This window comes from Heliconius melpomene, chromosome 21, assembly GCF_056956725.1.
Source record: "Heliconius melpomene rosina isolate 202511_hmr_F chromosome 21, ASM5695672v1, whole genome shotgun sequence".
Lineage (NCBI taxonomy): Eukaryota > Metazoa > Arthropoda > Insecta > Lepidoptera > Nymphalidae > Heliconius > Heliconius melpomene.
Window position 1 is genome coordinate 11,620,453 of NC_140409.1, and position 12,289 is coordinate 11,632,741.

The 12,289-nt window shown below is 33.3% G+C and overlaps 1 protein-coding gene across 3 annotated transcripts in view; it reads left to right on the forward strand.

Annotated features, from left to right (window-relative positions):
* LOC146527261 (carboxyl-terminal PDZ ligand of neuronal nitric oxide synthase protein) overlaps positions 1-12,289 on the forward strand; it is a 169,669-nt gene that overhangs the window by 58,137 nt on the left and 99,243 nt on the right. For all 3 annotated transcript variants that reach the window (XM_085205976.1, XM_085205975.1, XM_085205977.1), the window contains exon 2: positions 4,604-4,869. In XM_085205976.1, coding sequence (XP_085062102.1) covers positions 4,663-4,869 — 207 coding nt within the window. In that variant the 5' untranslated portion in view covers positions 4,604-4,662. The remainder of the gene's footprint in view (positions 1-4,603; positions 4,870-12,289) is intronic.

Below are 12,289 nucleotides of genomic sequence, written 5' to 3' on the forward strand. Positions count from 1 at the left end.
AATTTAAAAAGAAAATCCATAAATCGGTAACATATATGTGTATCACAGATAAAAAAAATTAAATTCTTATAATTTTGAGGCCCGTTGTGGCGCAGTGGCACAAGCACCGGACTGTATACACGACAGGTTCTGGGTTCGATTCCTGCTCGAAGAAATGAAATATTTAATATTTTCATTACCTCACTCTGGAAGGAGGCAAAAGTAATTTTATAATATCAAAACAATATACGAAATATCTTTTTTTTTACAAAAATTAATCGCTGAATGTGTTGCTAAGCGCAAATCTCGAGAGCAGCTGAACCGATTTCGGTAATTCTTTTTTTATAATATTCCTTGAAGTACGAGGATGGTTCTAACGGACAGAAAAAAAATTAAATTTACCAGAAAAGGTCCAAAAACATGACTTTTCTATATTCCCGTACAAAAGATTCGTATTAAAATCTACTTAAAAGTCAATTTGGACTTTAATACATATACACTACTATAAAGTTTAAATGTTACTAACATTCTGGATTCCTGGAAGGCAAAACAATTGAGTGACGTATACGTTATACGTTATAAATATTACAGCCCAAGAACCCAGAGTTGCCAGACCGACGTCATTTTAGCAAAGGTGAAATTTTGAGAACTATTAGTCTTACATGTAGTTAAGACAGTATGCTTACTCACTAACTTGGATCCTTTCAGAGGTAGAGAAAAATAACGGTATATCTCTTTTTGGAAAAATGATAAAGCCATCGGATTGATCTGGTTGCTTAGGGTCTGGGGCTAGAGGGGTCTTGAAATAGTCCGTAAGTAATATATTATAAATTTTAGATTTACTTTAATGTAATTTGCCCCAATTTTAAAGAACCTTTATGACGTCTGGCAGAAGTAAAGGTCCACGTGAAAGAATGTGAAATATACATTTTTTACTTTAAAACATATATAAAAACTCTCTTCCTTACTTAAGGGAGCGTTTTCAATTGACACTTCCAAGTGAAAGACCTGTACGCTCATATGTAACTCTAAGAAAGCTTGAGTACCCTATATTTAATACCTCTTTCTATGAAAAATCCTTCACAGTTCAAGCAGTGCGCTTATGGAACTCACTACCTAACTCTATACTATCGGGTAATCCATCTCTAAATACTATTAAAATCAAATTAAAATAACATTTCTTAATCTCAATTAGAATCTTTAGTAGTCGCTTTGTCTTTTTTTTATTAATTCTCTTTTTCTGTTTCAACTCTTTTATGTCATTGTATATATTTATGTAGGTATAGTAATATTGATTAATATTATGTAGGTTTATTATTATTATTAACATTATATTAAAATACCGCACCCGAATCATTTCTTTTAACATCCCCTACATTCAAGGGTTTCTGGTAGAGATCTCTATTAGAGATAAGTTATCCATTGTACACATTTTTTCTGTTATCATAAGTTTTCTGTACTTTTTTTATTCTGTGGTATATAAATAAATGAGAAAAAAAGAGACTTTCTTCTTTAACGCAATTGAAAGTGTGCTTTAAGTTGGCATTATCTCTGAAGGTTTTTTAAGTTAGAGAGTCTTAAGTACATATTAGACTATCAATCCTCAAAATTTCAGCTTTGTTAAAATGATGTAGGTCTGGGGGCCCTGGGATCTCAGTCTATTAATGTCAATATTTGTCAATATTTCTAAGGTAAGATGTCAATCGAAATGTAAGCGTCTCATTGTGCGTCTATATTACTAAATCTAAAAGCCACAAATTTTATAAAATTAATAAAGTGTTGTGTATTTGTGACTTACTAAATATGCCTTCTATAAGGCGGTGGACAAATTTAGCCAGAAGAATCTAATCGTACTCCCAGAACGTGAAAATTGCAATGAACGTGACCATGATAGTTGACTGATAATGTTGCAAATTTGAATCGAGCTGCTTTTTGTTACGATATATCAATTGATGCCAGCAGTGCCTACATCTGTGTTGCTATTGGATCTATGAACTCTGCTTGCCAATATTGTAAGGTTATTGTAAAAACTCAGTTTGCCAATCAATTTGGTGGCGCAATGATTTTATTATAAGGAGGAGGATTGCCAGTGGTTCCACGTTCAATGCAAGCTGATGAACTGAATTCATGTTTAAAATCCTCGAAATTGTGGAAACATGTCAAGGTATTACATTTAAGCAAGAATATGCGTGTCATGTTGCAAAATGATCAATCTGGAGACATATTCTCTAAACAACTCATTGATATTGGTAATGGCAAACTTCCTATATATGCGCTGACTGGCTGCATCACCTTTCCTGATCGTTTTTGTCAGTTAATATAATCAAAAGATGAACTCATTCATAAAGTGCTTCCAAATGTTGCTGAAATGTTGCTGATTATTTATATTATATAATTGGTTGAGCGAAAGAGCTTTACTGGCTGCCAAACACACTGATTTAAATGAATTAAATATAAATTTTCTAGATGGCATTCCTGGCAAAATAAGGACACATAAGTCAGTTGATACGGCAACTAATGAAGATGATGTCGTGAACTATCCACCGGAATTTTTAAATTCACTTGATTTGCCAGGATTGCCGCCGCACAACCTTCAATTAAAGCTTGGATGTGTAGTTATAATGTTGCGATATATTAACCAACTGAAACTTTGTAACGGCATACGATTAGCGATCAAAAAATAATGAATAACGTAATAGAAGCAATCATATTGAAAGGAAAGTGTAAAGGAGAAGACTTTTTGATGATGCGGGGCATCCCAATGATTTCGACTGACATACCATTCGAGCTTAAAAGACAGCAGTTTCCAGTACGGCTTGCTTTCGCAATGACTATAAACAAATCCCAGGGGCAGTTATTAAGTGTTTGTGGTATTAATATAAAAAACTCGTGTTTCTCGCATGGTCTATTGTATGTTGCCTGTTCCCGTGTTGGAAAACCATCTGCTCTGTTTGTTTACGCGCCAGATAACCAAACAAAAAATAACGTGTACCATAAAGTACTACAATGAAAATGAAACTGAATTTAGAATAAGTAAAAATAAAATAAAATATAATAAGTAGGCATCATAATAAGATATCGGAAATTGTTATTTTTATTATAATTTTTAATGAATATTATAAGAATTAAAAATGATTTAAGTTTTTATTTTTTTTATCTTACTAGCTGACCCGGTGTCGCTAATATCAGAATACATATTAAAAAAAAATGTTAGGCGATACGAAGTTCGCGGGTCTGCTAGTATATAAATAATTCATTAAACAATATCTTTAATATTATTATTATTAAAACAATGTTGGCTTTAATTTAAAATAAATGAACTATTTTTTTCTTTAATTTTATGTTAAAATAAAAAATGTCGAAATAAAATGGGGAACGGAAGTTTCTTTATTGGAACGAGTGTTTTAACACTAGGTTCCCAGGTTCCTTCTGCCTACCCTATTATGTGTGAGTTACAGCATGAAGCTAAAAAATATATACTACACTGTTTTCTAAATATAACTATAATATATTTCCGTAGTAATGGCTCGATCTTACGTCCGATTAAACAAAAGCTTCCGAGGGTTAGCGTGCTCACTGATTATTCTCCATTGACCCAATGGCAACAATTACATACAATTGTGGTAGAGCAGCCATTTCAGAGTTGAATCGTTATGTGGGTGCAATTAGTTTAAGGATTTAACGAATTAGAGTGAGTTAAAATGCTGAGAGATTTATTAATAGTAATAATAATTGTGGAATATTTATTACATTAATATTCGGCTTCATTTGAAACGATAAATATATAGATTCTATGTCAGAGTCTTACAATCTTGTCGATTTACTTTATATTGGAAAATTATTTTTTTATTGTTACTCATTACCAGCATTACTATTAGCATATCCATATATTTTTCTTCTCTATTAAATTTTAAATGTTTTGGGGAACGTTTTTTTATTTTAAATGTAGACTAAAAATAAGATACGAATCTACAATTTTTCTTTTTAGCTTTACGCTGTATCCCGCACATAGCATTATAAGCAGAGGGAATCTGGGAACCTAGTTTAAGATGCTCCTTTCGCATAAAGACACTTCTGTTAGCCACTTTCCACCGAATTCTGGACGCATTGCCTGTTGAGAGGCGAATTTCAATGCCACACTCAGACATTGAATATATTATATATTTCATTTCTCCGAGTGGGAATCAAACCCATAACCTGTCTAGTTTACTGTCACACTTATGCTCCCGTCCTCCCACAACTGGACTTGAACCCAATCCAGTCGAATCTACAACTTCTTCTTCCTCCTGGCATTAATCCCGGCTATTGCCAGGGTCTGGCCTAACCTACTCCACTTTGCACGGTCTTTTGCGTCCTCGGTGGTTAGACCATTGGCCCTCATGTCCTGCATCACGACATCCAACCAGCGCTTCCTTGGGCGCCGGGAGGTCTCACTCCAGGAACTGATATAGCAAGGCACTTGCATCTGACATAGTTCCTAGGCCGACGCGTAACGTGGCCAAACCATATCAGGCGACGCTCTTGGAGCTTATCCGCTACGTCACGGACCCCAACTGTGCTAATTAAATATTTTACTTTTTCTTCATAGTAACCAGAAACTAAACAGCTTCTCATTTGTCCCCAGGTCGTGAAAAAAACGCCGGTTCACGTCAAACTGAAAAGTGAAAAACTGAAAAAACATCCATGTTTAGACGGGGAACCAAAACGCGTTACATCCGCGTCTTTTTAAAGGCGGGTACTTGGAAACGAATGCCCATGAAGTTGCTTAGGTGGGGCAGGAAGATGCCGTCGACTAAACAGTACAATCTGGTGCCGAACGACGAATACGATACGAGGATCCCACTCCACCCAGATGAGGCCTTTGAGTATGGAATCACTTTTCATGCTAAGGTATGTGGATTTTTTTGTAAATTTTCCACTTTTCTTCTGTTTTTTGCTTTAGTTATTCACTTTTAGCTCGCCGCAAAAATAGGTGAAGTGTTTGGTGGGGCAGAACTCAATGATATAATTTCACTTATCTGACCACCACGGTTAGTTTATATTATACTATACTCGACATGCTTAGCTTTTTTATTGCGGAATAAAAGTATAACATAATATTTTTTGAGTGGAATTCTAATCGAATCTACAGCCACAATTATTATGTACCTACTTTCTATCTAGCTACCCTGCTATGTGCAGGAAACGGCGTGCAAATAAAAAAAAACGTATAACTAAAAAAAGTTTTCATATAACTAGTACTATTTATTACTGGTACTTACTGGAAATTACCATGAGGTTAACGATGGTTCCCGTCACGCCTGTCCTTAATAGAAGCAACACGTATGAATCTACATATTTCACGTATTATGCACTTACCCGATTGATTACCACAGTAATTGTACTTACTGTATACTAACGTTTTTTTTAAATTAAGCTTATTTAGCATTCTAAATGACCAATCACTTACAGAATTATTTTTTTAATGGGTTCATTTTAAAAGAAATGTCTTATTTTTGTAAATTATCAATACTTTTTCAGTTTCACGCTATATTCTGCACATATAAGGAAGGCAGAGGGAAACAGGGAACCTAGTATTATAACACTTCTTTCCCATTCAGTCACTTCTATTTCAGGAACCTAGGGTCCTTCTGCCTACCCTGCTATGTGCAGGATTCAGCATAAAGCTAAAAAAAATAGAAATCGAACTTACAATATTTCCCAATTGGATCATAGTATAAATAATATTCTATTCGTACATTATAATGTTTGTCGTGAATTCTAGTATCTCTTTGTATACTATGTCAATACATTCGAAGCCTCTCTGCTAATTTGCTTTACCATCACAATATGTCGAAGCCACAGCAAGTACTAATTGATACAAGACTGTAAAGTGAATCATTGATTGAAAGTAATATTAATACATATCTACATTCTACATATAATATATATAAATAGTTCATTTAAAATGGTTTTTAAACGGTTTTATTTAGCTCACCCCGTTTGTTTATTTATTTGTATGTTTGTTTGGGTCAAATTTAGTAATTGAAATTTAACCCTCTTCCCGTTAACCGATTGATCTGAAATTTGGTATACGCTTTTGATTCTGGTGACAATACAATTATCCATATTCAATATTATTGTGAATCCACGATGGCCGCCGCTACAAGATGGTGGACAACTTAGTTTTTTTCAATCCTATCAATACGGGTATCAAATGAAAGGGCTTGTCAAGTAGAATTCAGTGGACTATACAAAATCAAAATCCAAGATGGCCAACACTACAAGATGGCGGACAAGTTAGTTTTTTTCAATCCTATCAATACGGGTATCAAATGAAAGGGCTTGTCAAGTAGAATTCAGTGGACTACACAAAATCAAAATCCAAGATGGCCGCCGCTACAAGATGGCGGACAAGTTAGTTTTTTTCGATCCCATCAATATGGGTATCAAATGAAAGGGCTTGTCAAGTAGAATTCAGGGCACTATACAAAATCAAAATCAAAGATGGCCACTGCTACAAAATGGCGGATAATGTAGTTTTCAATCCCATCAATATGGGTATCAAAATAAAGGGCTTGGTAAGTATAATACAGTATACTATACACAATTACAATATGAATCTCCCACCTAAGTCAAGATCTGGTATCCTGTCGAGGACTGTGTGGCTATAGGGTGCCTAAAAATGAGACGTCGCTAGGGGTACACCACCCAAGGTAAAAGGTAAACGCGCGCCGAGAACTGTATGGCACTAGGTGGATAAAAATGATATGTCGTTAGCGTTTTCCCCTCAAGATTCAGGCACATCTTGTTGTACATAGCCTTGCCCCTCTATTGGACCTCTGGGGAGTCGATCGTAACATTCTCCATTAACCTTGCAATAATGAGGCACTCAACGAATTGAATAGTAGGAGAAATAAAAACTAAAAACTTAAAAATAAAAAAGTAAAAAAAAAATTTTAAGTTAAACGGTTTTATATTGCAGATAAATGTACTAAAAGATAAAAAATAATTTCATGGAAATTATGATTACTAAAATAAAATCGTGTTACTTTTTTATTTTTAGTATTATCTGTAAATAAAATAAGCTGCACGCTGTATTCCGCATTACCTAGGCAGAGGGAATCTAGTGTTAAGATACTCTGTTCTCCACTTTCTGCTGAATTATGGAGGCATTGTGTGTAGAGTGGCAGAAATTAACGCTTACCTCGACACCAGAGCGAAGAAATGGAAATATAAAAGTAAATAAATATTTTACTTTCTTGAATGGGGATCGGACCCACGACCGTCGCGTTACAGTCACACCCTTGTGCCGCTGCGCCACGACGGCCTCTATATGTAGATAATTAAAATAAAAACAATTAAACATATATAAACATAAACAATTAAACATATAGAATCTAAAATGATAAAGACAAAGTTATATCGAATAGGCGTACAGAGAAATACAATTAATAGATAACTAGCGTCTCAAACGCGACTTAAATTTATTTTTAAATTAAAGCAAAATTAGACAAATTCCGTCTATAAATTGTAGTATATGTATATTCTGATGTACAAGCTATATTATTGTAAGGTTCTATCTAAATATGTTAAGTAGTTTATACTTAAAAGTGAAGCAAAGATTAAATGGTAAAACTTCAATAAAAATATTATAATATTAAATAATAATATTTAATTATTTTTTCACGATTTTATTGAAAAAAAAACATGTCCTTCACCTAGCATTTACTAATTTATTTACTTTTGCTTCTCTTTGGGGAGACACGACTAGGACAATTTTACCAGTAATAAAAAAAACAATAAATAAGTACCTAAAACAATCCTGAATTTCTCGTAAAAACCTTGTTATTTTCTTAAGAAGATAGACAAAAATATCACAAGCTAATGGAGTTATTAGGTCTTATTAAGTCAAGGATAACAGCTTTTATGTGATATCTATATATAGAAAGAAAAGTCGTGGATTCTAACTTCTTATAAGAATATAATAAAAATAACGTTTATCTTTGTGTTACTAAGTGAAAGACGATAGAAAGAGAAAAAAATCACTTTGCTTGTTACCTAAACGTGTAAAGTATAATTAATAACCTTACATTATAAAATATTTTATGCGTGCTATGTATAATTTTAGGAAAAAGCTCGAGCGATGGCTGGGGGTTCGATCCCCACTCGAGGAAATGAAATATTTATTTAAATTTAAATTTTCATTTCTTCGCTCTAGTCTGGCGTCGAGGCAAAAGCCCGGCCATGTGAGTTCCGCCACTAAACGGGCAATGCCTCCAGAATTCGGAGGAAAGTGGGGAACGGAGTGTCTTAACACTAGGTTCCTTCTGCCTACCCTGTATGTGCGAGATACAGCGTGAAGCGGATTTATTTATTTATTTTTCCAATATACTTTGTGTATCCTTTTACATTTTATTGACGTTGAGGATTAGACGATAAATACCGCTCGAAGTAAGGTCGGGAAACCCTTTGGGGAGTATAAATTTTATCAAGTTTATTCCTATATCGCTATAGAGTCTATTATGCTGCCCTCACGGCGGTTGATAATGCCGGCTAGATAGGAAAAATGTGACAGAAATATGTTTATAAGGTAATAATTTATATAATAATACTAGCGGCCAGCCCGCGGCTTTGTCCGCTTAAACTATATGATTATTTGTTTAACATACAGAATTTACTGACAATTATAATGACTTATTAGAACGGCTACGCCCGCTTGAACTATATGATTCAGAATTAAATTAAATTATTTTAAGTTTTCCATAGAATTAATTTATTATTCTAAGATTAATTATACAAAATACAAAAAATTAATTTAATTTGTTTTTGGTTCTATTACATTATTAAATGCCAACAATAATATTTTTTCTTATATATCTTCCATATACAGTTACGATTTTGTTATAAGTATAAATTTAATAAAACATTGAATTACAAAATTTCAGAAATTTCAGAAATTATTAAAACTAAGAAACCTACTCCTTTATTTACCTAAAACGAATTCATATATTCACATATCTTTATATAAGGTGTCTCTATAAATGTAAAAATAAATGTATCGGTTAGACAAGACTTAAGCTGGGGTTACTTTAGCTTTGTTGACTCCACCACAATCCTCGGTTCGGGAAATAAAACGGTAGTTTACTGAACTTCGTGGTTTCCTAAAATAAAGATACCTATTCCCCATATATGAATGCTGGGCCAAATTTAATTGTATTGTTCTTTATTGTGTGTTGAGTAGTGGAACTCAACGTCGGGCTTTTGCATTGGTGCCAGAGCGAAGAAATGAATATATCAATAAATAATAATTCATTGCCTCTAGTGGGGATCGAACCCACAACCGTCGCGTTACAGTAAAAGTTTGAAGCTAGAGTTATAATAATACAAAAAAATATAAAACTGTAAGTACTTTTTTAAGTACTTTCACAAAGCTCGGTAACAATAACTTATCTAATGTTATGTTAGTTTAGTGATAACGTCATCGTGATCATATCAAAATTTTATATTTTAAGTTTCAAGTATCTTCTTAAGTAGCGCTATCACTTAAAGCTCTATCGTCCAATGTAGTAAAGTGGTCCTCACTTTACCTAATACTATCGTGATTCATACAAAATTTAACTCAATATAGAGATTTTTATTTTGGCAGGCCGTCGGTGTGACTGTAACGCGACAGTTGTCGGTTCGATTCCCACTCGAGGAAGTGAAATATTTATTTACGTTTATATTTCCATTTCTTCGCTCTGGTGTCGAGGTAGCGTTGAGTTTTGCCACTCAACACGCAATGCCTCCAGAAATCAGCAGAAAGTGACATCCTCGCTACTCCCCATTCTGTGTATCTCTTCATTGCGGATTCGATCAGCTAAGCTGACTCCGCATATCCTACGGAGAGATCGCATCTCCACGTCTCATCAATGCAGCTAAGGCTCCGTTAACCCTGTTATCGGCAGCAATACGCCTTTCCACATCCATCTCGTATCTTCCATCTCTACTGAACATACTTCCCAAATATACCACCTATCTAGTATATCTAGAGATTTTGAAGTAGAATAAATAAAAATATCTCAATTCAAAGAATGTTGGTATTTTTGACTTAATCTTGTTAATCGTTTTCAGGCCAGTTCACAATGCGACGGTCACAAAAGGTCTTTTCGTACCCCTATTCAATTACATAGAGATTCTTTCGATATATATAATGTTTACTTATATTCCTAATGTAAATACGAAAACGTTGAACCGATTTTAATGAAAATTAGTTATTGCCGTTAGTTATACCGACTTTACGCGTATCATTTGTTTTATTATTCTGGATATATACAATGGTATAAAAAGAATAATTTCTTTTTAAATCATTGGAATATAAATGTACTTCAGAAACTTTAAGTATGTAGATATCATTGTCCACACAATTGGACTGGACTATATAGATCGCCATTTTCTAAAAATCATAAAAAATTCTGAAAGGACAAGCTCGTATTAAAATGTAATGGTGTGTCATTACTTATTCTGTTCCATTAAGCTTTTCATATTAGGCATAGTAAAGTTGCGTGACCGTTCTGTTAATGTATGGGACTATAAATCGTTATTTGAATAGGGTCTACGGTATCGTAAAACGGTTGGGAAGTGTAGGCTGTGACGGTTGTAGATTCAATTCCTGCTTGAGGTAAAGATATGTACAATTCGGTAGAATGTAAGAAACGGAAGTATCCTAATAGGAACGGAGTGTCTTATCACAAGGTCCCCAGGATTACTCCCTACCCTGCTAAGTGCAAGGTACAGCTTGAAGCTGTAAAAAAACTACCCCTTCATTCTAAAATCCATACCATGCACGATATTTTTATATAAATAAATATATACAATTCGAGTGAATTAAATTAACGATATATAACGTAAACATATATCAGCTTTCAGAACACAATCGAAAATTACGACACATATAACATTTAATGAATAACGTAACGCAACGTAATTCTCATACAATTTTAGCAAATTTCCACCCTTTTGTGGCAAATGAAAACGTTTCCTGCGTTTTCATGTTTAGAGAAATTCAATTTTAGGCCCAAATCGCCGGAAGGGACATCCCTCCTGTTCTATATACCTGTTTACTTTGCAGTTGAAATAATGAATGCTTTTATAAAATATTTTCTTTGGATGAATATTTTCATTATGGTATTATGTTGACATAAGTCCAATTATAACTAAGCTATCTGGATTTTCAGTTTCAGGAAGATAACAATCTTTAGATTTGAGACATGAAAATATATTCTAGGAAACCTATTAATTTATTACTTTTATTGAATGGAGGAAAACGTGTTAATTCTGTTTTTTAAACGATATATTTAATTTATAATTTGTCGTAATAACTTATTATACAATTAAAGATATTAATAATAATTTTAGTTTTTCCTTTGATTAACAAACAATTCAGCTTCACAGCCGCGCTTGGCCCCGACACCAGAGCGAAGAAATAAAAATATAAACGTCAATAAATATTTCACTTCTTCGAGTGGGCATCGAACCCATGACCGTCGCGAAACAAAAAATAATTTATTTTACTTTTCCTATATATACATCGACATTTTATCATTTAGTACAAATAAGATACTAAAAATATCGTATATTTCACTATCCAATATCCAATTAACGAAGCTAGCACCAACTTATCATGTATCCGTGCCAACGCACTGTATTATATGTCACATAAAGCTAATAAATGAGTAATAAATAAGTCCTTCAGAGTGGAGTTCAGTCGTTTCGCAAACAGGTGTGTGGATTCGATTTTAACTTGAGGAAATAAAAATGTTTAATATTTACTGGTAGTTAGCTCGCTCTGGTAGCTAATTTAAAGTGTGGCTTTAAATTGAATTCGACAAAAACATATATAATATTTTCTAGTATTTAAAATAAATACCTACCTATTATTTTAATTTTATAATTTGACTAGTGGACCCGGACGCGGCTACGCCTGCTTAAACTATAAGAATATTTATTAAATATATTATTTTCAGTTTTCAATAGAATTAGTCAGAAAATATAAGCTTAAATAATCAAAAAGAATAATAAGTAGAGACATATTATTAGAAAAAATATCTGACAAATTGAAAACCAACATAAGAAGTAAAAGTAACTAAAGGATATTCTTAATATAAGAAAAAATACCTAGAACCTGTACCTAAAAGGATACTTTTTGCCAGCAATATCACATAAAATAAGAAGAGAACCAAAGTGTATTTTAAATTAAATATAACAGCAAATAAAGTTCCAAAATGTATGAAAATTTATAAAACCATCAACTTCATCTGCCCGTTCGCGTTGGTCATAGGTAAGGCTA